The sequence below is a fragment of the Protopterus annectens genome, chromosome 5.part0, assembly GCF_019279795.1.
Source record: "Protopterus annectens isolate FY-2018-M chromosome 5.part0, PAN1.0, whole genome shotgun sequence".
NCBI classification, from domain to species: Eukaryota; Metazoa; Chordata; order Ceratodontiformes; family Protopteridae; genus Protopterus; species Protopterus annectens.
In genome coordinates, this window is record NC_056735.1 from 1,694,476,265 (window position 1) to 1,694,503,764 (window position 27,500).

Below are 27,500 nucleotides of genomic sequence, written 5' to 3' on the forward strand. Positions count from 1 at the left end.
TGTCAATAATCAGGAATTCAGGGCAGTTGGACCATTTATGTTTTTTAAAAGAGTTGATTAAAATCCAATATGTTTACTTTGCTGAAGTGGCTGAATGTAGATGGATTATTGTGACTTGAAAATTGGTTTTGAGGCATAAGGTGATAGCTCACTAGTTTAACTATGAATGGAATACTTGTGGGGCTGAACAAAGAACAGGGGAGTTTTTTAAGACAATTTGTAGTAGGGCTGAGTCCATGGTATGAGGGTAACTATTTGTTGCAGGGATCTGGAGCTGATGATGTGAGCAAAGACCTGCCCATAGTAATTATTGGATATGTAGGTAGATCATCTGGTATTTGGATGACTCATTCTAGTAATAAAAATGTTTTGGTCAGATTTATTTATGTACTTATTGCTTTTATTTCCTGGAAAAGTCTGACTGGGCACAGGTCCCATTTTCAGCAGAGGCCCAGGGAGAAATGCTTCATTTTATAGAATGGGTAGAAAGCACTTATACAAGATTTACATGATAAGTGTACATACATTACATAGAATAGCAATGATATGACACTTAATCAAAAGATAATAAATGTGCATACACAGATTAGTAAATGAACACACGTGGAATAGTAATGATATGACAATTAATGAGAACTTGACAGTTAAAACAAGAATACAGTAAAATGTTAGTTAATATTAGGCTTGTAAGAGTCTAGTTATTTTCAAATGGAATCAGCTGTAAATATATATTGAGTAAGAGACAGTAAAGCAATTACAGGATGAAGATGGTTACGAATTATAAAGGAGTATTGAGGAGGTCCAGGTAAAAGGGAGACAGAGATAATAGTGGGGAGAGATAGATGACAGAGAGTTACAGAATGTAAATAAGTAGCTGTATTATGGTCGGTTACATAAGAGTGGTGACAGTTAGTAAGGGTTTGGAGATTATCCTGGAACATCACGTGTACAGAGGTGGTAACAGAATAGGTAGGTACCTTCCAGCTGGGTTAACATTTATTTATTTATTTGGCATTTGTTTACTGTGAATGTCTGATTGGGTCATGAGGTACCCATCTTCAGTGGAGGCCCAGGGAGAAAAGCTCCATATACATATGGTTAACAGAATGAAAAACTAGACAGACATAATAAAGTCATAACATTCAAGCACGAATATGAAAACAACACATTAGTTTGTCAGAATGAGAAGTTACAGACATAATAAAGTCATAACATTCAAGCACAACATTTCAAAAACTACACATTTCAGACTAAAAACTCAGCAGACACAGTCATTGCATTCAAGCATAAATTATATGAAAAGCTTGATAATAGGAAGATGCAATCCACAAAAAGCTTACAGGCTGGTAAAGGATACACTGCAGGATTATTTACTCTGTGTAGCTGATTCAAGTTGGACACAGCTGAAGGCTTTACACTTGAACTGGACTATAAACCTGGTGCAGTGAATATCCACTTTGAACAGTTACAGAGACGTTTACAACCTGAGGTGAATCTGTTAATCAACTGCTCTTTTGAAAAGACTGAGACTGTTGTTGACAAAGCTGAGATACAGAACAGTTTCAACATGTATTATAGAAACTTAGAAAACAAGCTGTATAAGTTTAATCGGATTCAGTGGCAAAGGCTTCATTTAGAAGCAGCATTGCTCTTTAAGGTTATTCCAAGAGGTCTACGGATTTAAAAAATGCCAATATATGGAGGTATATATACTGACCTCTTGAGACACTGGCAAACCCTGAATTTGAGATTGGGTTTTGATTATATGCGTTTTTTAATTGAGCATTTTAGACTGGTGGAAGAAACCCTGCTTAAAGATATTAAGATGTTACAGCATTCTAGCTTCAGTAATTTTACCCTATAAGTCATTGGTGATACCTTGAGAATGTATAGAGTTATGAAAGGAGACTTCAAAATGTGAAGATTAAGAAGCTGAAACAAGATCTATAAGATTTTAGTGAAGCGCATGTGTTTTCCTGAATCCTATGAATTCCAGAAAATGTTGAGCAAAAGAGTTGGTACATGAGTAGATTTCCCAGATAATGGTGGGGTAATTGAAGGAGCTGTCTTCTTTAGAGACTCGCCCCTCAGACAAAGGTGGCAGTTTGGTTATTTTGGATAAGAGCTGTTATTTAAAATGTATGTATGAATTGTTGATTGAGACTGGGACATACCTTTGTTTGTCTAAGACACAAGTAATATGGTATCATGGAGAGGGTGACTTTTTATTTGTTGGATTTATATATGACCATTATACAGAAGATTTGTTCAAATATTTTTCTGTTGAACGTCCAATGATACCTTTGCTCTATGGCCTTCTGAAAGTACATAAAGACAGGTTGTGTCCTCCAGTGCGTCCAATAGTGTCTAGTAGAGGGTGTTCCACAGAACCGCTTTCGATATATGTGAAGAAGACTCTACAACCTATCGTTGATAAAGTTGGGACTGTGTTTTAGAAAACAACAAACTTTTCGAATGACTTATTTTTAATGTTGAGAAAAGAGTTTGAGACTGTGAATTTGACTTTTATTACATTAGATGTACATTCTCTCTTTACAGTGATCCCCAATGATTGGGGTATTGAGAATGTAGATATTTACTATTGAGAGAAGCACAAGTAAGATTAATTTGGTTTGCATTTTGTTGGAATTAATTTTGGAAAATATTTTTATGTTTAATGAAGACTTTGTCTTGCAGAAGGTTGGCGTAGCTATGAGCACAGATTGTGCCAATAGCTGTGCCAACCTAGTACAGTGTCATCAGGAATAATAAGTTTTGTGAACACATTGTGGTGTATAAGCAGTTCATGGAATATGTTTTTATTTTGCGGAAGGGGCCATCAGGAGAGATACAGAGGTTCACTGAATATCTACATTCAACCACATCATTTTTAAAGTTTAGCTACACTTGTTCTGAAGATTTTGTTGATTTTTTTAGATATTACTAAGGACTTAATTGGTAACTTTAAAACATCTATTTTAAAAAACAATGTAAGAAGAATGTTCTTCTGCATAAAACTAGTATGCACCCTCACCACATGTATAAGAACATGGTAAAGGGACAAGAACTCAGGGTCATGACGTTACATAATGATGAGGAAGACATGAAAGTAGCAGTGTTAGATTTGAGGGTGATATTTTTACAGAGGGGATATAGAGAAAGAGAAGTGGATGATTATTTTAAGGAAGCAACATTAGTGTTTATGGCAAATAGGGTGAGATAGCCAGGTAATGGGACATTGGAATGGCTGCAGTGGGACTCTGGTGCCATATCTTGGTTGTCTGTTCTTCACTTTGTGTTCGAAAGTTGGTATCCCACAATTACTTTGGAGTGGGTGGAGTTACGTAATTATGTATGCAAATTAGATGTTAATAAGCATACAGATTTGTACCTATTTTGCATGGACCTTGTCCAGATTTTTGATGTTTCCAGGTTGAGAGGTATGTGAACTTTGATTGTGCTTGCTGCAGTATGTGTGGAAGTTATTGTGCTCGAAGCAGGGGGGTCACCTCCTACCAGCCATTGATTTGTTTTACTACCAAATATAGTGCAGAAAGGGCTGCAAATGAATTGGTGTGATTTTTTTCTTTTTGTGGTGCATCTGAGTTGAGTTGCATTTTAGTTACTCTAAGGAGAGGGCTTTGTGAGAACCAGGGAACAGCCACGTGGGTGGAAGGAACGCACACTTGTTCACTTGAAGTGTAGGACGTAGTCATCATACATGAAGGGGAAAACAGTATTAGTGCTTATATTCTCAGAACTATTGCCTCAGTATCTTGCTTATTTTATTTTAGTACTATATTTGCTGCTTATAAACGTGGACCAGTCCAGAGACCTACAAAGTAGCCTTCAATCCTGTTTTTACTCTGAGTACTGTTTGGGTAAAAGCAGCCTGAGGTCATTGTTGACTCCTCTTTGGTACTGGCTGTAGTTGTGGTCAGTGTATTATGCAATGGGATGTTTTCCAAGGTTTCTTTTACAGGTTGTACAACGCTTGTTACTGTATGTATTTTTAGGTATGAGCTGCTCCTGCCACCACATACCACATGTGTTTTGTTGTTGCACCACAGCTACTCTTAGCAAATTGTGTTAGCAAAAAAATTTAAAGGGTTTAGGATTGCATAAAAAGTGCATAATCGCTGCTGGTTGTTTTTTCTGCAAGGCGGTAGCATCTCGGGACATAAAAATACCAGTCTCTGAAGCATAATTGGGAAGGATAAATTAGGATATGCATAAAAAAATGGAGAAATGTTCTCTTCTGCTTTGCAGAAATGGTCTTTGCTTGTTTTACTTTTAGCAGTAGGAAGCAGTTACCTCGTGTGCATTATAGTGCTAACTCATCCCCAGTGGGTGTAATGTATTTTCGGCTTCTCATTTTTCATATTATGCGATGGTTCGTACATTGTAATGAAGTTTGGAATGACCAAGCAGGACATTTTTTAATGTGAACTATAAAATGCCATTTCCTGAAGCCAGTACGTCTGGTGGAAGATTAGCATGTAAAGACTGCAATAAGTAAGAATTCTTACAAGGACAAGGAGGGAAAAGCTTTATAATGTGTGTGCTCACATTTAACTGTTATTTTTAAGCAGTAACTCTGAGTAAGAGGAAAAGGTCAATGCAATAGTGTTGCTTGGTGTTCTGGTATGCATAGCAATTTTTAGAGCTGGTGCATTATCTGGGCAGTGTAGGGAGTGGTTTCACCACTTTTAAGCAGTTATGATGAATGCTTTTTCAGCACTGTCTCCATCTCATATACCCACAATCCTCATGTTCATTTTTTACATTTCATTGTTATATAATGCATGAGATAGTAAGGTTACCGGATTAATATGTAACAGTCTGCGATGGGAGCATAATTATTTATATACGTAGCTTATGATAAGGATGTTCTTGTGCCATGACTAAAATTATTTTGGCTTTGACAGTATGAACATGATTTTGCATTTTAGGCTACTTACGTTATCAGTAATTGTTAGTTTTTAGTTGTTTTTTTTTTGATGACATCTGGCATCATTTTCGCTACTTAATGGTATTATACAAATTTATTTCAGCTCTGTCATAGATATTAGGCAACCCATCATTTATACTATCAGCTTCACTTTTTAAGTATGCTGTAAGTTTTATTTATATCATTAGCCCTAGGCCTTCTATATTAGCCAATACTTCAGAGAATTAGATACCAAACAGGAGATGTCCCAGGACCGAACCCTGTGGTACTCCACTTGTTACTGCTCTGAAGTCAGATTTGGAGTCTGCAACTTTTATAGTGTGGGTTCTGTCAGTGAGCCAGTTGGCAATTCATCTTGTGACGTAGAGATTTATACAAAGTTCAGCTGTAATTCCAGAATTTGGGATGGTGTTGAAAGTCTTGGCGAGGTTCAGATAGGCACTGTGAACCACATTACTCTCATCTACAGCTTCGGTGACACCCTCAAAGAAGTTGATCAGGTTCAGGAGGCATGATCTGCCTTTCACAAAGCCGAACAGGGTGGAGTACAAAGTTTGGAGGTTAACAATGTCTTTGTTTGAGTACCATGATGATACATTCCATGGCCTTGCTGACCAGGCTCGCCAGGCTAATAATTCCCGGGGCCAGTGGTGGCTCCCCCTTTGTGGGAGTGGGATAAGTGTTGCTGTGCACCATTCAGTGGGCACAAAGCCTGATGTGAGGCAATGATTGAACATGGTGCTTATGTGGAGAAGCAGTTTGTTCTGAATTTCATGTAAAATGCAGCCTGTAATGTTGTCTGGTCCCTTAGATGCTGTGTTTTTGGCTTTAGAAAGTGCAGCTTTTACCTGCATAGTTGCGATTACTGTAACCAAGCATTCTTCCTGTATAGATATGGGCTCTTTAGGGGGTGAGAGGCAGGTTAGGGTGGCACTGAACCTATCTGCCTGGATGTTGGCAATATCAGTTGGTTCTGTAATTTCATGCTGCTGTGTATCGCTTGGATACTCCTCTGTTGTATTTGCACCAGATACTGCTAGTGTGCACTGCGGGAATAATAAGATTAAAACATTACCCTGGTATCAGAGGTGGCAGTGCAACATATTCGTAGTGGCTTAACATGAGAGTAGCTCTAAGCAAGCACCATGTGAAACCTGAACAAGCACCTAGAAAAATTCATTGCAGCTTCCATACCTTAAGTCTGAAAATGAGTTCACATACTCTCACATGAACAGGAGTAGCTGCATATTGATGGATAAAGGTGTATGGGCATGTCGGGTGGTTACTAAACTGCAAAACTGGTATGTAATGGTGGGGATATTTGGAAGGCATGAGCAAACACACCAGTATATTACAACCATAACACCAATTGCACTGGAGGCTGGTCAATAGATTTAGTAAGGGATTTTGTCCAAGCACAAATATTTCAAAAGTGATTCTTTGCAGGGGCATCCATTATCTGATTCAAGGTAAATTAACCTTGATGTCCTTTATTAAAAATAAATAAATAAAAAAAATACTTTGTGGTAAGTGACTGCTGGACACAAGAAAAAGGAAGGGGAAAATGTAGCAATGTGGTTTGTACATACAAAGAGAAATCCAGGGACACTGCAAAAGTTTTTCTTGCAAACCAACCAGTGGAGTAAAAACATATGTAGGCAAACACTGCATGTCATCACACTTTGCAAGTGTAAATCTCAGTTTTTAACAAGGTGGAAGCATGAAGTGATACCTTAACACTTAAATTAATAAAGATCTAAACTGGTTCATTGTGTACATTTTTTATTCTTTAGCTCCTTGTGCAAGACCTTACAGGAGCTGCTACATAAACTGGATGTAAATGCAGTCAAGTAAGGCCATGGCTATAGTGCAGCAAAAAAAATGTCCCTTCTAACAAAGGAAATGCTAGAGCAAAGATTAAATTACATGAGACAAGCACCCTGCTGAGATCTGCCAATCAATGGAATTGCTAGGTCAAATTACCCTCAGGACTTTGACAGCTAGGGAAGGTAAGTGTTACGGGGGAGGGGAGAAATGAATGGACTGGAATTCACTGTCTCACAAAATAGTGCCATTTAAAATAAATTAGAAAAAAAGGCAGCAGTAAACAGCACTTTCAGTGTGTTCTGTGACATTTGCACTGTTTCTGTTTTAAGTAGTCATTCAGCAGCAGGGAATGTTACTTACACTATTCTATTTTACTCAGTACTTTGTACGCATGCAACATCTATGAAATGACAGGAGCTTTAGGCAAACAGAGGCCTGCATGATGTAACATTTTTGAGACAAACAATGAATTCTGGGATACTGAATGGCAACCTGATTTATCCAAACCAAGTCAATATGCTAGCCTCCATGTGGTCAGAGTCTGGAATTACATATAAAAATATTTAAAATCCTGTAAATAATCCCAGAGTGCTGTTAAAGTGTAAGAAACATCATGCCATGATGAATTAAACATGTTTTTTGTCTGTGGGTGTGGTATTCCTTTAAGATGTATGGTGTTATTGCTTCTTAAATAAAATTCATAGTTATTTAAGTTAACTAACTTTTGTGTTTAGTTATATGGAATAATTTTGAGTGACTTGTTTTTAATGGTGGAGACTCTCTTTGGTTTCCTTTTCCTGTTGTGAATACTACTGTTTTATTAATAAACCTACTCAGTCAAGCTTACAAATGCAGCAGTTGTGTTCCTTACTGCTTAAATATCTCAGATAAAGAAGTGCAACAGTCGTCTATTTTTTTATTTTTCTAATCACCTTCTAGGATGCAGTGTGGAGGCTGCCATTCTTTTCTTTATGTCTTCCCCTGAAAGGCAAACCCATGTGTCATTTTCTTCTTCATCTTTGTACAACCTCCAAGTGATCCTTGTTCATTTTGTACAGAAACTGCAGGCTGCATTTGATAACCTTCAAGTTTAACACAAATATACATCTCAATGTCTGCAGAAACACTTTTCTCTAGTATCATTTGAATGTACTCCTTGGATGTCTGACTTTCATTTTTTTACCAGCTGTAACAGCAGTAAGTATGGCAGAACAAATGATGTGGCTCTTCTAGGCACAAGCTTTTGGAAGCAAAATCAGTAGCTGATGATGGGTTCGAATGCAGATATATCAGCTTCTTTAATGAGTGCTGATACTGTATTTACATATATGGAGCTCGTCATGTTAGTAACTGTAGCAAACAGCTTGCTGCTACAGTTGTATCAAGGAACTTGATAAAGCTGTAGTTTAGGGTTGAAGATTTTTTTAATATTCACCTTTGGAAAGACTTTTTTTTTGTTTCCTCAACTTTTGTCTGAGGGGGTGCCGGTATGGGGCACTGCCTAGGGTGTCAGATGAAATAGTTATGGATTATACTGATGATCTCAAGTCATGCTTCAATAGTAAAAAGATTTGTAGAGGTTTTAGTTTAAATCTCAGTTTACATATGAACAAACACAGTTAAATGCTTCACTTGGCTCATTTAGAAAATACAAGACAAGAACAGGTTCATGGGAATATCCATAAGAATGTATGGTTTGACTGAAGAAGTAATTCTGTAATACAAAACAGAGTAGAATTAGCACCATTAAGTATACTTTGCATGCTTAGAAAAGGAGAATGAAAAAGTTAATTGAATGGGCTTGTATGTGTATTAGTTTGGAGAAAGGGATCTCTTTTAGTGAATGACTTTCAGTAGACCTTTGTGTGCCATGCTACAATGGAAGTTTTGTAAGTAGACATGGAGCACTTCTGTTAAAAAGTGATAATTTATCCTTATTATATTCAGCTATGCAGAGAAGGATTAAAACAGGTCTGATAAAAAGGATATTAGCAGTGACTGGCAGTAGGAGTGTCTCAACTTCAGTGACAATTTCAATGTGGTGAGCAATGCATCCTACTCCCTCAGGACCTTCCAGACCACTTGCTATACTGTACAGCTCTATTTCCAAATCAGTCTTCATGCCTGCTGCCACCTGAAAAAGAAGAACATGTTATTATTATTTGAGAAAGTCCAAAAATGTAGTTCCTTATTAACTATTTTTTTCACTGATTTCAGTAAGCTAGGAGAGATATGTTAAAAACAAAACATTGTGCAATAAATCCCACATCCACAGGGCACCCCAACTTCAGGAATCCACTAATACCAACATCCATAAGTGAAGTGCCTTTTCACAGAAATGCACTGGATATTATGAGATGATTAGTCAAGTCCAGCAAAAGACATCAATATATTTTGGTAGTGGTAGGCTATGTTTTCTGACTTTCAGTGGCTATTCACCTCAGAAAAACTCCAAAGCCATAGTGAAGTTACTAGTATTGCTATTTTCACAGGTATGTATCCCTAAAAAAATCCCGAAAGACCAAGGCATGCCTTCATGTCTAAAATCATGCGGCACCTCTGCCAGAAACAACTAGGAATATCCATTTATCACCAATAAACTGATGGTCTTGTGTAATGTTTTGATAGAATACAAAACTCAATGTTGAGAAAGGCCACAAAAAAGATAGGAAGAACTGGGACCAACTGTTGTTGTGCCTAATGTTTTTAATCAGGGGATTTAAGCTTTTGCATGGCAGATGCACCAGAGGGCTAGCAGATATAGTCAAAGCGACACAAAAAGAGGAAAGGATAGTTTTTAGAGTGTTCTGGTGCATTATACTGATTTGCAGGGAAGAATAAAGGTGACAGTACCAATTATGCAGGAACAAAGAGAGAGGGCACAAGCTAGCCAGCAAGGAGTTTACTACAGGAATGCTTGAAATAGGGAGTTTCAAGTGGAAGATCAAGTTCTAGTTCTTGTCCCAGATGACAAGGACCCTATAAAGTAAATGAAAAAATAAATGAAGTGGACTACAAAGTAAGACAGGGAAGAGGTATACAGAACATATTTATTACAGTAATGCCCTTGAGGGATGGAGCAAGTGAGTGTGGTAGGGCACAGTATTTGAGGGCAGAGTCTAAGAAGAGATAAAGCAGTTATTATCCACACCAAAGGTAAAAGTGGATGACACCCTTTCAAAATCTCAGAGACAAGAATGCAATAGGCCTTGATATATACATCATTGCAAAGAAATCACTCCCACAATATCTCTGCCTCTTTATCTCCCTCTGACCCCATCCTTCTCTTAAAAATAAAACTCTTCTGAATCCCTACTAAATTCTACAAATCCAAACCCAACCCCTACCATCCATTCCTAACCAAACACAATCCTCACAAACTTAATCCCCTTCTCTCTTACCTCTGCTTAGAAGGAGACATTCATCCCATCCCAAGACCAAACATTTCTCTAACAAACAACCCTAGCGCCAACAACAAATCCACCAGTAAATACCTTAAATTCCTCACCATCAATGCCCAAAGCTTAGCAAATAAGCTTATCCTCTTTCATGCCTGCCTCAATCATAATATACCTGACGTAGCCATCTCTGAAACCTGGCTAAATTCATAGATAACCGACTCCGAATTCCTTCCCCCCAGCTATCAATCTCTCCGATCTGACCGCCTAAGTAAAAGAGGTGGTGGTGTAGCTATAATCTACTCCAATCATTTGTCCATCACTCCCTACCCTAACCCTATCCCTTCCGTTAATAATGCTGAACTTGGAACTGGCCTTCTAAAATTAAACGACCATAGAAATATCTGCATCATTTCCCTCTATATTCCTCCTAGTAACAGCACCAATACCCTGGAGGACATCCTCTCCTGGACCTCCTCTAATATTAAACTTGAAACCTATATTATGGGTGATGTAAATATTGACTGGCAAAAAAATTATCGACCCTAATCCTACCATTTTAATCAATCTCTTCAGTTTCACTCAACTCACTAACTCCATTACTAGGCCCAACAAAACCAACCCCCCAGGCTCCATCCTAGACTGGATCCTGGTATCTCACCCTAACAAAATAACAAAATCTGGTGCCGCTCCTGACACATTAGGAGACCACCTCCCTGCCTTCACCCATAGAGCTACACCCTCTTTCTCACATTCCCACCAACTCTTACATACTCACAACCTCACTAACTTTAACCCTTCTACCTTTTCTGACTCCCTTAAGTTCACTAACTGGAACCCACTAAAAACCCTACCTTTAGATGATGCCGTTGACTATTTTAACTCTACATTCTTAACTGTCCTAAACTCCCTAGCTCCAATAAGAACAAAAAGAGTTAAAGCTAAAACCGCCCCATGGCTTACCAAAGAAACCAAAATAATTATGCTACAAAGAGACAAAACCTGGAAAAGCTATCTCCAACATAGCCTGTATTGTTACTTAAATACAAACAGCTGCGAAACCAAGCTAAAAAGAAAGTCATTAAAGATAAAAAATCCTACTACATCAAACTCCAAATAAATCATGCAAAAAAACCCAAACAGTTCTGGAGCTCTATTAATTCCCTCCTCAAGCCTGGTACAAAAAACAACTCATGTCATGATACTAGTAAATCTGAACAAGAAATCTCCGAACTATTCAACACTTTCTTCACCTCTTCTATTGCTGATCTAATTAAGACCTTCCCCAACAATAACCCTCCACCCCCCTCTGCTCAAGCTTCCTCCTCCTCCTCTCCTACACCCCCTACTTTTGAACTTAAACCTGTATCCACGTACCTTATAAAAAAGCTTTTCTCCAAACATAAGCCTTGCACCAATGCCCCCGACAACATTCCCTCCTCCTTCTTAAAAATTACCTCCAGTGGTATTGCTCTCCCTATCAGCATCCTGATAAACAGATCACTACTTGAGTCCTATGTACCCATACTATGGCATTCTGCATTTATTCTACCACTCCACAAGGGTGGTAAAAACTGTAATGTTTCCAATTTCTGCCCTATGACCATCCTCTCACCAGTCTCTAAACTTCTTGAAAAATGCATACACCTGCGGCTCATGCCATTCCTTACTGAACACCAGTTACTCTTTCCTACCCAGCACGGCTTCCGCCCTGGACACAGTACCAACACAGCCTTTCTATCCTTCTTACATTCTGTCAATCTAGCTCGAGACTCTGGTAACATAGTTTCAGCTGTTCTACTAGACTTATCTAAAGCTTTCGATACCATCTCCCACACCCATCTATTAAATCATCTATCGATTCTCTACATCTCCCAAAAAACTCTTTCCTGGTTCTCCAGCTATCTTTCTGACAGATTCCAAGCTGTCAATTGGGGCCAGACCTTCTCCATTTTCCTCCCCACCCCTACAGGAGTACCCCAAGGTTCCATACTAGGCCCTTTGCTATTTAACATCTTTATTAACGATTTCTACAAAGCCATACCCAATACCAAAATTGTACAATACGCAGAAGATTCCACTTTGATCTGCTGTGCCTCTAACCTAGCTGATCTTCAGTCTCTAACTCAAACTGCCTTCTCAACTACTGAAGACTGGATGCACCAAAATCACCTCTCACTAAATGTTAACAAAACTAAGATTCTTCTATTCACTCCCTCAAAATCCACTCCCATTGATAAAAACTCACTTCAAATTACCAGCCTTAACAATTCCATTATAAAAGTCATTCCCTCTGCCAAATTCCTGGGGGGTCACCACTGACGAACACTTAAAATTCAATACTCACATCCAACTTAGCATCAAGAAAACCCACATAAAACTCGGCCTACTCTTCAGAAACAACCACTTCCTCACTCTCTCCACCAGACAAACTTTGGCCACTACCTATCTCCTCCCCTCTCTTTTGTATGGCGCTCCTCTGCTTACCAATCTATCTTCCACACTCACCTTCAAACTGGAAGTGTGCTACAACAAAAATCTCCAGATTCGCTACCAAGGCAAAATCCTCCTCCCATCACTGCACTTCCCTACACTCTTTAAATTGGCTTGAACTCCGTAATCAACTTGACTTCCTCCAAATCGTCACAGCCCACAAATTATTATTCCAACCTACTAGCTGCCCTGCATTATCTCATATCCTACAAACATATACCCTCCCCCCCTTAGACCCCTTAGATCTACTCACCAAAACCTTATAATCATCCAAAAACCCAAGCGCCCAGCTGGTCAGCTTCTACTATCCTTTTCCCTAGCCAAAAAATGGAATGCCCTGCCCTCTACGCTGAGGACCTGTGACAATCCACACACCTTCAAAACACAACTTCATTCTTACCCGTTTCTTCACAAGAAATGTAACTGCACTCTTCAACTCATACCTCCCAAGCTCTGCTCCTCCTTCTCTCCTGGCTAACTTTCATACCTTCCTAATTTCTCTCATATACTTAGATTATAAATGTAACTAAACAATAACATCCAGCCGTTATGCTGTATGCCTGTCTTTCTCTTGAAAACTTTTTAATAGTTTTGCTGTCTTTACTGAATGATACCTGCTTTGACTGTAATACTACCTGTTGATTGTTATACTACCTGTTAACTGCAATGCAAATATTTTTATTGTAATTCTCTATGTAACGTAACTTTGTCTTGAGGAGCTTTTTTCCCCGGGCCTCCACTGAAAATGGGCTCTCGAGCCCAGTGGACCTCCCCGGTCACTAAACTGGAATAAATAAATAACTATACGACCACTGAAAGCACTCCATCAGTGCTTGGTTTAAATGCCTATCACATGTTCAGGCCCACCACATTAAAAGAAGGCACTAAAGGTGGTAGTGTCTCCATATTCCTAAAAAAATAATGCTTTATTTCCACACTAGTTAGACAAAATAATGACCTAGAACTTCTCCAAGTCCAACTTCCTGTTAATAAAACCTCTTATCATATCATAGTATAGCTAACTATAGGACCCTTTCTTTGTCCCCTGTGGCCCATACCTCCTACCTAACTAGCATGGAGCCCCTGTGTATTAAACCAAACGCCATCCTCCCAAAAGACTTCAACTACCCCCCCATAAACTGGGAGAATTATAAATCCTCAAACATGCATATCCAGAGGTTTCTGGACTTCAGTACAACCCCCATGGACAAGTTAGTCCATACCTCAGCTAGGAGAAATAAACTTCTGGATTTGTTCCTTACCTATTACTATGGATTAGCTTTGTTGCCCACCAACTGTAACTGCCTCCCTGGTGAAATCAGACCAGAAGTCAGTTACATTCACCATAAGACTGAAGCTTGAAGTATCCTTCAATACATTGGTGTTCAGTAATTATGAAAAGGTTAATCTACTACAACTAAGTGATGAATTGGCTAAATTCAAAATGCCCTTCCATGTTACTCATATAGTTTTAACTCGTATAGTTTTTATTTTCAAATGATATAAAAATGCTCATATTATATTATGTATAATATTTTAAACAATTATATACAATATTTACAGTAAGCCTGACATCAGTAATAATATCAAGTGTTTCCAGTTAATATACAGATGAAACAATGTATAGTTATTAGAGTATATCTGGTATTTGTTGCAAAGTGTCGATCAATGATAGGACTTTTTCCATGGATTGTTTACTAATGGCCTAGGATAGATCCTTAGTTCTTTAATTTTGATTTCCATCATAATCATAATCATCATAACGCAAAAAAGTCTTTCATGATTGGTGTTGAGCTTGAATTCCATCTTCTAGTTGTGCATTTCCTAGAGATTGCAAGTACTGTCCATAGTAAATGCAGATTTGATCTGTTCAGATGAGGACCTTCATTTACATTCAATAAAATTAAAGCTTTATATAAAACAAAGGATTCATTGAATAATGCTTGTAAGAAGTTTTTTGACTCCATTCCAGTATAGTTTGATGTTAATACAATCATAAAAAATATGATTCCAGTCAGCTGTAATTACCTGATTACATCTCCAACATTTCCAATTTCTGGAACAGTTTGCCCTTCCATCTTGATGACCCCACTGCTTATATGGAATCCTTAACTGTCCTATTTTATGCACATGTAAATAGCTGCATAGATGCATCTGCTCACTCAGAAAAAATACAACACCCAGTTCAAAAATAAACCACTTTGGTGGAACCCAAATTTATACAGGCTCTTTAATCTTCTTCTTTTCCTGGTTAGGGGTCAACACAGCAGATCAACTGTCCACTCATGATTGGCAGTGGAGTTGTACGGTGTCGATTTGCCAGCCCGATGCCCAACCTTCCACAGAAGGCATACACACACACACACTCATGCCTAGGGCCAATTTAGAGAGTCCAATCCACCTACAGCATGTCTTTGGGATGTGGGAGGAAACCAGAGCACCCAGAGGAAACCCACATGACCACAGGGAAGACATGCAGACTCCGCTCAGAAGGTACCACAGTCAAGGATTGAACCAGAGAACTTCTTGCTGTGAAGCAACAATGCTAACTGCTGCACCACCGCAGCCGCCCATATACAGGCTCTTTAATAAAAGAAAAAAACTTACTGCACACAAGAATAAAGCTAACTCTCAAGATGCCAAAAACACTCTTGCTAAACTGAACAAGGAACTCTGGATCTTGATCAAGCAAAGCCAGATATGAGATAAGAATAGCCTCCAAGATGAAGGATAACCACAAAGCCTTCTTTAATTATATTAAAAATGTCAGAAACAATGCCTAGCACTGTGCAGAGCTAATAGTAAATTATATCACATATTCCGACCCAGAGGACCCAGCCAATCTATTGAGGGACAAATTTAGCTCAAACTTCACCTCTATCTCCCTCCAATATTCTCAGATCACATGCTCACACATACACCTCCCATTCAAATCAAGAAAGAACAAGTTCTCAAGGCACTATCTGAGGCCCAGAACATAACATTTATGGAGCTAGACAATGTACCAGGCTGCCTACTGATCAGCTTGAAACATGACTTGTACTATTCCCTACAGAAGTTATTCAATATCAGCCTCAAAACAGGATTCATGTCCAATGAATGGAGGACAGTACGTCACTCCCTTGCACAAAGTTGGGATTTCAATAGACCTGCCTAATTATAGACCCATAAGCCAGACCAGTCTCATTTGTGAGGCTATGAAAAGGATCATTACGGAATTAATCTATAAAGATATAGGTAACCTAACTCTTGAGCCACCCCAGTTCGGACTCTGCAAGGGCAGGTCCTACCTATTTAACCTGGTTGATTTCTCTGTAAATGTTACTGAAGCAATGGATAGTGCACATTGCATATCTAGATCATGCTAAATAATTTGAAACCATTTGGCACTCAGGTCATCATCATCATCAACTCCCATTTTTACTATTTTCTACATGCAGTTGGGGTATCATGTCAAGTGGTGCAATCTCTCTCAATTCAAAGCCACTCTCCTACCTTTTTCGACAATCATGCCTGACTGCTCAGATCTTTTCTCACACAATCCATCCATATCTTTGTTGGATGCATAATTTTCTCTTGCCTTCTTCCCAGTTGTCCCAAATCCTATTCACCAGATTGTCTTCTGCTTTCCTGCACATGTGCCCAAATCACTGTAATCTGTTCTTTGACATTTTCTGCAAATGGAGTTACTTTGGCTTCTTCTCTGATGTTCTAATTTCTTTGTCTGCCCTACAGTGAGCATTCTACCACCCATCTCAGACATTTCATCATCTCTAGATTCCTCAACTGCACAGTCTTCACTGCCCATGTTTCTATACCATATGGTAGTACTGGTCGCATCACTGATGTGTACAGTTAACTTTTCAGCTTCTTTGGTATTCTTCTGTCAAACACTACCCCTGATGCCATGTGCCAGTTATCTGCAGCCCCTCTGATTCTAGCTCTTGACCTCATCATTCAGATTTCCCTGCTCCTCAACAAACCCTCTAAGACACCTGAAGCTGTTAACTATGCCTCTCTATGATTCCACACATCTCTTAGGTGGCAGACAAGAGATATGCTCAAAGAGCTCATACTATACAATCCTATCTCTCTCTCTGCTTTTACAGTGCAACCTTAAGGCACTTATCTTTTGCTAAAAGCAAACAAAATCACACCTCATTAATGCCATCATTCAGCACCGCCTTGTGTAGCAGACAAGCCTTTGCTTACAGAATAAAGTGCAGTTGTGTATACTTACCATAGATGTAGATGTTCGAGTGTATTCACTGTTGCAGTCCTGACTTCTGGGTTTTCCTGTCGTTGAAGCCCTTGGCCAGCCTGACTATCAGAGTAAAAATTTTTCCTCCTCCTACAACCGCTGGATGCCCTTTCCTGACATCAGTATGCCAGGGTATAAGTGGAGTCTGCCAACATCATGACTTCAGTTATTTTCTTGCCCTTTGGAGTTTGGAGCCCCCCAGCAGGAGCAGACAGTCAAGCTGAGATGGCTAGGGCAGGGATCCCTAGGTAGGCAAGAGTCAAGAGCAGGAGTCCACGATAAATAGGAAATAGAAGCAGTCTACCATGTAGGCTAAGGGGGGAAGTAGGGTGGGAAAGAGGACTGCAACAGTGAATACACTCAAACAGCTACATTTATGATATGTGTATACAACTGTACTATGTTCTTCGTGTTTCACTGTTGCAGTCCTGACTTGTGGAATAATTCCCAAAGCTGAGAATAGGGAACGGTGGAAAGAAAGTCTAGGAGAGGAAGTCTGTAGGGTAATAGATGGAAACCCTGCTTTGGATAAGTAGAAGGGTGACAGTAGTAATGCTTATTGAAAATGTGCCCTGAAGACCAGATGGCAACTTCCAACCACTCTTGGTAGATCCTCCCTTCAGGAAGTCAGCAGCAGACCTAACTGACCTAGTGGAAGCTTCAGGTGTGTTCCCTCCATGATTAACAGAAGGTGTTAGAGTGAGAGATCTTTTTAGAAATGGTCTGTTGGCAGACAGGTTATCCTTTGGTGCTGCTAGCAAAGGCTGCAGCTAGTTGGCCAGATATTCTAGTGGGTTTTGTAGTGTCCAGTTAGAAAGGGAGTTGTTTATGGGTGTCTAAGAAATGCAGAAATCCCTCCCTCCCTCCTGTTTTTTGGGTTTGGGAGAAAATGGGCAGATGCATTGCTAGATATAAAGAGGCATCAGTCACCACCTTGGGTCCAAAAAAGGGTTAATCCTGTAAAAGGGACTCTGTCAGGATGGAATATAATAAAGGGTTGGACTGCCTAGAAAACCCGGAGTTTATGAAACTGTCTAGGCTGATAAGATAGCCAATGATCAGGTAGTCTTCCATGCCAGGAATTTTAAAACTTAAGGACGCATACGCCTTTCTAGGATAAAGGCTAAGTGTCAAGGTGGTAAGGAACTACTAGACCAGTGGGTAGAAGAAAGCAGGGATGAAACCTGAATCCTGAATGATGAGTAAGAAGGGTCATTGTTAGGAAGACCTTCCAAACAGGGCCAGCTGATAGTGGTCCTGGCCTTGATGGGGATCTGATTAGGCTGAGTACATTCAGCTTGAAAACATGTTCCATTACCTGCCTAGAGTTTCCTGGCAATAGGCCTCCTGGCTTTCCTAGGATATCCTGCATCAGGGGGATACCCTCTCCTCCCATTTAGAGTATCCTTCAGACTGAAAGCTGGAGGGAAAGGGGGGTCCTCCAAGGTGATAGGTAGAAGGTTTGTAGGTGGGGAGTGCAAATAGTCCCTGCTTCTGAGAGAGAAGGTGAAGAATTGGGGATAATATCCAAGTTAGTATTGGTCAGACTAAGAAGAAAGTACCAGTGATGCTTTAGGCAATGTGGAGCTAAATGTATGGGCCTAGACACTCTCCCTGAGTTTTGGAAAGTCCTACAAAAGTATGGTCTTTGGTGGAGAAGCATAAATAAATAGGTCTGTCTGCATGAATAGGGAATTGTCTGTATTCCAGGCTGAGAGGGTCTTGCCCCTGAAACCTAAACTTTTCAAAAGTGTGTTTTTCCTGGTGGTGAAGAGGTCCATCTGTGGGGTCGGCTATATCGAGAGGGATCTCCCAATGCAGCTGCCATAAGTAGGTGTCTACAGGCTTCTGTTGATTCTGTGTGCCTGTTGGTAGAGTGTACCTGGGAGGTATTGCCGTTTCATGGAGTATGCTATGATTTGCAGCCCCATAGCTAGGCAATAGGGTAGGCAGGAATGGGTTTCGCTTTGTTTTTGTGTCACAGGTCTGTATCATGATCTGTATCATCCCTGGTTTTAATTTCCCTCTGAATATTTAAAGCCCTTGTGCTGTCGGAAGCTCCTTCTAGCTTATGATCTTCCTTACATCCATTAGGCCTATAACTGTTTGAAGAGTACCCCTCAAGCTGTCTCCGAGGCATCTTTAGTGGAGTTTGTTGCAAAGCAGAATGTTAGGCCTTGGTTCATGGAGCAGGCTTTGGAACATCATGAAGAAATCCCTTTTAGACCTGGTGTCAGTCTTATTTTGGCTAATGGTGGTTGTGTATGCAGGCTCTACATATGTTCGAGGTAACACTGTCATTGCCTCATGTGCAGCCTGGCCCAGGAAAGCATGGGAATGAAGAAGGCCATGAAACCTAGTGCGATATGAAAACTCTCTGGCTGTTAGAAGATTGCTGTCCAAAGGGTTTTTGAAGGCACTTGGTCAGGAATGACACCGTGTCTTTTGAAGGGTAGAGACTAGTAAGATCCCCCCTCACCCAGAACAATATTCTGGTTCTAAGAAGAGTTTGAGATTTTTGGTGCAATCCCAGCAAAGTGAATGTGGAATTGGTGGACACAAAGTCTGTGATGCGTGGTGCCAGGCTTGTGAGCCAGAGGAGTTCCTCCTCCGGGTAGGGGTATATTTGTAGCCTTTGTTCTTAGCAGAAAGCAATGATGGGGGCTAATAATTTTGTGACTGCCCTGGGAGTGTCAGAGTAGATGGGGAAAGCACAAAATTGTAAAGGTTTGGCACTATCAAAAGGCTGAGGAATCCTCAGCTTGATGCTACTATGGGAATAAGCAAGAATGCACACTTTAAAACTGGTGTCCACATGAAAGTCATAGGGAAAAACATGGACATTTGTTAGAGAAGGGTCAGCATCTTGAAAATGGGGCCCTGCAGGAATAAGTAGAGGGCCCTGAGCAGTGTAGAGAGAATAGCCCCTTTCTATTTGATGCTGAGGGGGCTGCTTCCATTAAGGCCTGTACACTTAGTGATCCCATATATGAAGGCCTCTGTTTTCTTGGGATGGTGAGAAAACCTGGGAAGCCTGGCTGCCTTGTGGGTGTATAAGTTAGAGGTGAAGACCTCCTGGAAGGGATAAGCAGAATTCATTGTTCAAAAGAAATGAGAGGCCAGTTTCTCTGAATATAGGCAGTCTTCCTTCAGGTCTGGGAACACGACTGGGAGGGGAGGGGAGGAGACAGGAGGGGAGGGAGGGAAGCATGCCATAAAGAGGAAAGATCACAACAGCTCCCTATCAAGGACTTGAGTAATGGGAGTCCCTGGTGTAGGGGGGTGGGTTGTCCTTGCCTGGGTTCCTGTCGCTGAGTGTGGTCCCCTTCCCTATGGGCCCTTCTTTGACCTACTTTGGGTTGGGGAGGAAAGGACCAGAGTTTGGTGGAATAGTTTCTACTGAAATGAGGTGGCTGTACCTGCAATAAACCTTTGGCTGTCTGCATAGACTAAGCTCTGTCCTCTAGTGTTTTGAGGACAGCTTGTGCCTTAGGGTTAAAGAGATACTCCTTATCCAGAGAAGCATCCAAAAAGTTGGATTTTACCTACTCCAGGAGGGCTTGTTCTTTTAACCATGTGTGCCTCTTAATGACAGACCCAGTGGCTGCTGACCTCTGGCAGCTTCCAAGGCATCAAATCCACAGTGTAGAGAGTGCTTGCCAACGTGCAAGGAGGAGCTGCAAATGTCCAGTAATTCTTTAGATAAACTCTTATTTTCAGTAGCCAATAGCTTTTGTCTCATCTATTCCAGTAATGTTTCTTGGTGTTTTATTATGTGGAACTGGCAGTTGAGTGCCCTCATAGATAGAGTGGTCTTTTGCCAAATCTATCAAGGGCTATGTCCTCTTTATCCTTAGGTAGGAGATCTCTGCATGTGCTGGCTCTGGAACCCTGGGTGCCAGGAACAAAAACCTCTGGATCTGCTGAAGGGTTCTTAAAGAGGTGCTTATGCAAATCCATAATCCTTTAGAATCACTCAGGTTTTCTGGGTGCAGGAGGAAGGGAGTCTGGTTTCAAAGGGGATTCTTGGGAAACATCATCAACCACCTCCAAAATAGGGTAAACTGTCAGGGGTTTAAGTTCTGGTAAGTGAAGAAATTCCCTGTCCCTTTTCTTAGCGTGGAGGTAGTCCTGCTCTTCCCAATGAAAATGATCCCTCCAGGGTATGTAAGGTTTCCCCGAGGGATAGGTCCTGAGGAGGGGAGGCTGAAAGCAAAGTTTCCTCTGAATTTAACTCCTCAAAGGAAACCAAAGAGGGATCTTCTTCAAAGACTGAGACCTCCTAGCCAGACTCCTGTCCGGTCTCAAAAGGATCAGTAATAACCCCTGGGTTGGATCTCCCTTCCTTTTCCCAAGAGGGGTTCAGGGGTAGAATGTCTGCCCCTAATCAAGGAAAGCAGATCCACTGCCAATTTAACCAAGTTCTGTTGATAGGCCTGAGGCAGGAGCTGGTAGTGCTAGAATGGAAAGAAGATGGCTTTCTAGGAGTAGTTTTTTGTTTAGGTTTTGGGACATCAGGGGCACAGGCACCCAATGACCTTGGAGCTGTAGTGAAAGGGCTGTGTTTGCCGGAAGCAGAAGTCTGCAAAGCAGTCTTGGACCTGACCAAATGTCAAACTATGACTGGTGAAGATGTTAAGGGGCCTAATGGGGTATCAGACTCCAAAAGGGTCTCAGTAGAGGCCTTCTATACCACCTCGGTCGCAGAATGGGGCTATGAAGGAGCCTCACTGACTTCCAAGATAACCAGTCTTGAAAGGCTAGATGATGGTGAATGGATGTCTTCAATAGGTCTGAGGTTGGGCCATTTGAGCTTAGTAGCACTGACATTAGGATGAGAAATGGTCTCCATATCACATTATTTGCAAATGAACCTTACCAAATTGTCTGCCCTATGCCAACTAGATCTTGAATTGAAATGGGAGCAGAAACGACAGTCAGAGAAGTTATAGTCTGGTCCCAAACAGGTTACACAAAGGGAGTGGAAGTCTCTGTCTGGGATTTGTTTTCCATAACAAAGACAGTTGTTAACTTTTTCTGACATTAGATAGTGAAAGGACAGAATTCCCTAGTGGGGTACCTAGCTTTCTGAAGATTTCACTCTGCTGTGGACTGACCAACGCATATACTGGATGTCTGCTTCAGGTTCCAGTGGCAAGAAGAACTGAAGTCATGACTTTGGCGGACTCCACTTATACCCTGGCATACTGATTTCAGGAAAGGGCATCTGACGGATGGTAGGAGGAGGGAAAATTTTTACTCTGGTAGATGGGCCAGCCAAGGGCTTCCATGGCAGGAAATCCCACAATTCCGGACTGCAACAGTGAATACACTTGAACATCTACATTTGTGGTAAGTATACACAACTGCACTTTATTCTGTAAGCAAAGGCTTGTCTGCCACACAAGGCTGCTCCTTCAACTCCTTCTAATTTTGCTTTAGATTACTTGCCTTTGTTTGCTTGTGTCTTTCGGCTTTTCCCGGTTAGGGGTCGCCACAGCGGAACTCCGGTCCGCTAATGATTGGTAGTGGATTTTTACATACCGGGTTACCAGCCCTGAAGCATAACCTTCAATGAAGGCACACCCCATTCACGTATGCCTCCACACAGAAGACGCTCTAGCTGAGAATCGAACGGGACAACATCTTGCTATGAGGCGACAACGCCACCGCAGCTTCACCACCACGGTTTTTAGATTACTTGCCCTACTTCCCCTTAATCAGTAAATAAAGTCACATTTTAACACATTACATTAAAGCCTTGGTAGCTTATAAGATCTTTGCTTTTGATTAATTTCTCTTAAGATGTTGTAATAACCCCATTCAGCAATGCTGCATTATTAAGTGACTGACTAGGCCTTTTCTTCTTCTTAATTTCACTAAGATTCTATCATACATTCCATTCAACAATACTGTTGTGTTAGATATGGGATAAGGGGAAATGTCTTTCCTATCATTTTCTCAGTGATCCTGCTTAGTCTTTCCAGATACCATAACTACAATATGAAAAAACATAAAGCTGAGAATATGCTGAGGCAGAAATATTCCACAAGTGAAATCACACTGGAGTCCCATGATGGTTTGGAAAAAAATTAATGGTGCTTACTGGTGCCTCGGCTGAATGCCTTCAAGGAAATGAGTTTCACACCATACCATCATGTTCTTATATCCACCTTAATTATATAATTGCTAGATTGCTTTAATCAACAGAACACTCCTCCCAATAAAATAAATTACAAAGTGTTAGCCCACAACAAACACTCCATAGATTACACAGTGTTTCCAACAGATTAAATAAGCCATTAAATTAAACATGTATTTACTTCTTGGTTCAAACCCTTAGTATGAAGCGTGCCAAAATTGATTATAAATTTGGTTTCCAATTGTAATAACTTACTAAGGTAGTCATCTCCCTGTCTAAATAATGGCTTGGCCAGAACACAAAAGAATAAACTGGCATCAGAACCACCATGGGCCTTGTGGAAATGATATGCCACTAGATTTTCCAACCTCCCATTTCTGATGCCCCCCCAAATGTTCTAACACACGATTCTTGGCCATTCTCTTTGTTTGCCCTATATACCATTTTGTGGGTGTGCACCCACAGCCTATGACATAGACCACCCCACACGATCAGTATTTCTGCCTCAGCATATTCTCAGCTTTATGTTTTTTCATATTGTGGCTACACTTTCATTGTGTTGATTGCAGATACCTTATCAATCCTAAATCAAGACTCTGTGGCCTCTGCAGTCTGCACCTTCTGCACTCTCCCTAGATGCATTCTGCTCAGTGTTTTTCCCTCTCTAAGGTAGCCTTCACCCATTAAGCTACTAACCTGCTTAATTATTTTTCTTTCTTTACCACTTTTTCATCTACATATCCCTTACTATTTGCCATCTGTACAAATACTTCATGTAGCCATTCCTTATTGTATTCCCTCTTTCACAGAAAAAAATGGATCAGAACACCCCTCCTCCTACTCTCCAAAGATGGATAAACTAAGGTCAAACAATGGCCTTTCTCATTGTCTCTCTCTCTCTCTCTCTCTCTCTCTCTCTTGCCACTCTAGCAACTCTTCATATCTCCTCATTTTTCCTTCTACTATTTGGAAATGACCATTGGAGTATAATTGCCAATACCACACCACTAAATTTCTCTCACTTCATACCCACACCATCTACCCCTTATCACTATGGCATTTATATGAGATCTATGCCTTGTCCCACATGCAAAGAACTATATGTCATCATCTTCATCCTTTCAAGAACCAAATTTCTTTCACCTAAGTTTATCAGGAAACTTGCTTCTCTGCTACACTTAGATTTACTAATGTTTCTGGCTGAAGATTATCAATCCAAATCCTGGTCCAGCTCCTTCTAGCCTTCCTTCCCTCCTCATAACTTCACTAACCTGTCCATTAGTCACTAACAACATCCTACTCAGCCATATCACTCACACAACAAATCTTAACCGAGCCAAGAGTCTTAAAATCCAGTATCAAAATGAACAGAGCTTTACTAATAAGAGGGACATCATTTAATCCTAGGTTACTACCCAAGTTTCAACATCTTTGGAGTTACAGAAACTTGGTTTAAATCCCACTCCTGCCTTTCATTCTTCCTAAAGGATAAATACAATTTGTTCCACAACAACGGACTTGGTATCAAAATAGGAGGGGTACAATGCTTCTAATTATGAAAAAGCAGAGGATATCATCCTCCTTAAGTGCAGAAAACAGCAGTTCAAGAGACACTTCTCTGTTTGGATATTAATTAAACTAACAATTAGTTACCCTATCAAACTATTTATTGAGGTTTTTATATCCACCTCAACTCTTCCAAATCACAACTGCAACAAATACACACATACATACAAAGACATGTGTCTGGAGCATTTCTCCCCAGGCCTCCGCTGAAAATTTGCTTTGTTCCAAGTCAGACTTTCCCGGTAAGCAAACAAACAAACAATAAATAAATATCTATATCTATATCTATATATATATATATATATATATATATATATGTATATATATATATATATATATATATATATATATATATATATATATATATATGCACACATTAATAACTGGTGACCTGAACACTGATCTCCTTAGATGTCAAGAAACTAAAATAATTAAAATTCACACTTTAAATGATCTTTCACAACTCTTCTCCTTCCAAGCTAGGAAAAAAACAATACCAGTACATAATCACTATTAGATGTTTTTAACACAAACATCGCTCATACATTAAAGCAAGTCTCATGCCTTAAGTAACCTCCTACCCATCCAGACTTTAATTTCTTACAACCCCCCCAAAAACCTCTACCTTTAATTATAGCACACAGAGATAATATTGACAATCAGAAGAAACCCTTCAGGATGCAGGACGTCATAAGATAGAATAGTTTCCTTTCTGTGAAGTGACCTCCCCACAGCAGCACTAGAAATCTTCAGCCCACTTATAAACAACTTAAAGGACAGCAATGGGATTCTATTATTAAATGGTCAAGTTCTCTGTCCTTTTTCTCCCTATTTATTGTCCTTGCTATGAATAAACAACAACACAGCATTTAAAATATTTTAAACTGTTTCTCTCCACTAGAACAGTGCCTTACTGTACTGTGGTGGTTTCACTTTCAAAACCTTTTATCCCACCCTGGAAAATCTCGAATTCATTGATGTCATCAAGGCCACTGAATACAGTTAGTTTTCTGGCCAATTCCCTCCCCAAACTAATATCATCACGACCATCCTAAAAACCCACCCATGCTCTGACATCACAGCTCCCTGGTCCTTCCCCTACCCATACAGAAGGTAAAGGCTAGAACAAGGAAACAGTACATGAGTCAAGTCTCCTGATATGAGCTGTCAATCACAGCAGGTAACAGCTCAAATTACCCTTAGCACTTTGACAGCTAGGGAAGTTAGGTGTGAAGGGGGATGGGAGATGAGTCAAAATAATATAATTCAGGCTTCACAAAAAAAACTGCAGTTTAGCCATCCTAAAAGGAAGCAGCAGTAAAAAAATCACTCTGAAAGTCTGTTCTGTGGCATTTGCACTGTTTGTGTTTTAAGTAGTCATTGAATGGCATGAAATGGTACTTAAAACTAACTGAAAAACAGCAGTGTATGCTTATAAAATCAATGGAGTGACAGAAGCTTTAGGTAGAAAGAGGCTGCATAATGTAACTTTTTACAGATGAGCACTGCATTGTGGGATACCTGGAGGCAGACTAAACAATCAGGATTACTTCAAGATGCCAGACCCCATGTGGTCAGACTCAGAAATTACGTATATAAATATTTAAAACCCTGTAAATAGTCCCAGAGTGGTGTTAAAATGTAGGAAATACCGAACAATGATGAAATAAACATGTTTTCTGAGTCTGTGGGTGCAGTTCTTCTTTAATTTATTAATTTACCCATACCCCACATTTAATTTCTGGAAAGGACAGTCAGCCCTCAAAATTATTTGATTTTCCCTGCCCATCTGACAGCAACATAATAGGTTTATTTTCAAGCTTAGACTGCTGGCAGCAGATGACCCTTCAGCAGGGAGTATTGCTTTCTTTTCTTTTATGGTATGTTTTGTGACATTTTAAAGCTGTATATTTAATCATGTGTGGTCTATTTCCTATGAAGAGAGATGTCACTGCTTTTTATGTTACCAGTCATGGTAGGAATTAATGAGGAAGTTGTGAAGTCCCTCCTCTGGGCCAGTGGTCGAGTCTCAATCCTCACCATGAACACTGGTGAGGGACATTCACTTGGAACAAAGATAGCTATACACAGTATTTCCAGATGCAACTCTCTGCACCAAGCACAGTTTGCCTTAAGAGCACACAGGGAACACACTCCTGTCCTGGGGCTGAGTTTCACTCTTTTTATCCAGGCCCCAAATAAGACTACCCACTGACACAGCTGTAGAGTTGAGTCCTCAGCCTAGTGTTCCAAGCCAAGTTCTCCACCACCTTCTCTGTGAAACCATTGATCGGTGTCCCTGCTCCAAGTAGCTGACACACACACACTCTTTGACATTTGATTTACACACACACACACACACACACACACACACACACACACACACACACACACACACACACACACACACACACACACACACACACACACACACACACACACACACACGCACACACCTGGGAACGGCTGGCACAGATTTACTGGGCATGCCCCCTATGCCCAGACTATAAGGTAGGTACTACCACCAGAAGATTCCAAAGCCAGCTACTCTGTGGCTTTTACCAGGGCATCCGATTATACTTAGTAAAATTAATACTAATACAAATTGTAGTGTTTGACCAATGCAGCAAGGCTTTCAGAAGTGGCCACAGTGTCACCAAATAAATGTAAGTACTCTCAAAGGTTAAAATATTCTCTAAAAGACTAGCCACAATGAAAAGTTTATATATATTTAAAAATAAATAATAAAAGAATATGCAAATACTAAATATCTATTTACAATAAACACCAGAGTTCAATCAGATGAAATATTAAGAGTAACACAGATGAAAAGGTTCACACAGCTACAGAAAAACAATACCT

At 40.2% G+C, this 27,500-nt stretch overlaps 1 protein-coding gene across 1 annotated transcript in view; it reads right to left on the bottom strand.

Moving 5' to 3' along the window:
- Window positions 1-27,500, bottom strand: part of SPAG17 (sperm associated antigen 17) — a 3,638,922-nt gene that overhangs the window by 123,433 nt on the left and 3,487,989 nt on the right. Inside the window, exon 48 of the mRNA XM_044071485.1 lies at window positions 8,768-8,912. Within this exon, the coding sequence (XP_043927420.1) occupies window positions 8,768-8,912 (145 nt within the window). The remainder of the gene's footprint in view (window positions 1-8,767; window positions 8,913-27,500) is intronic.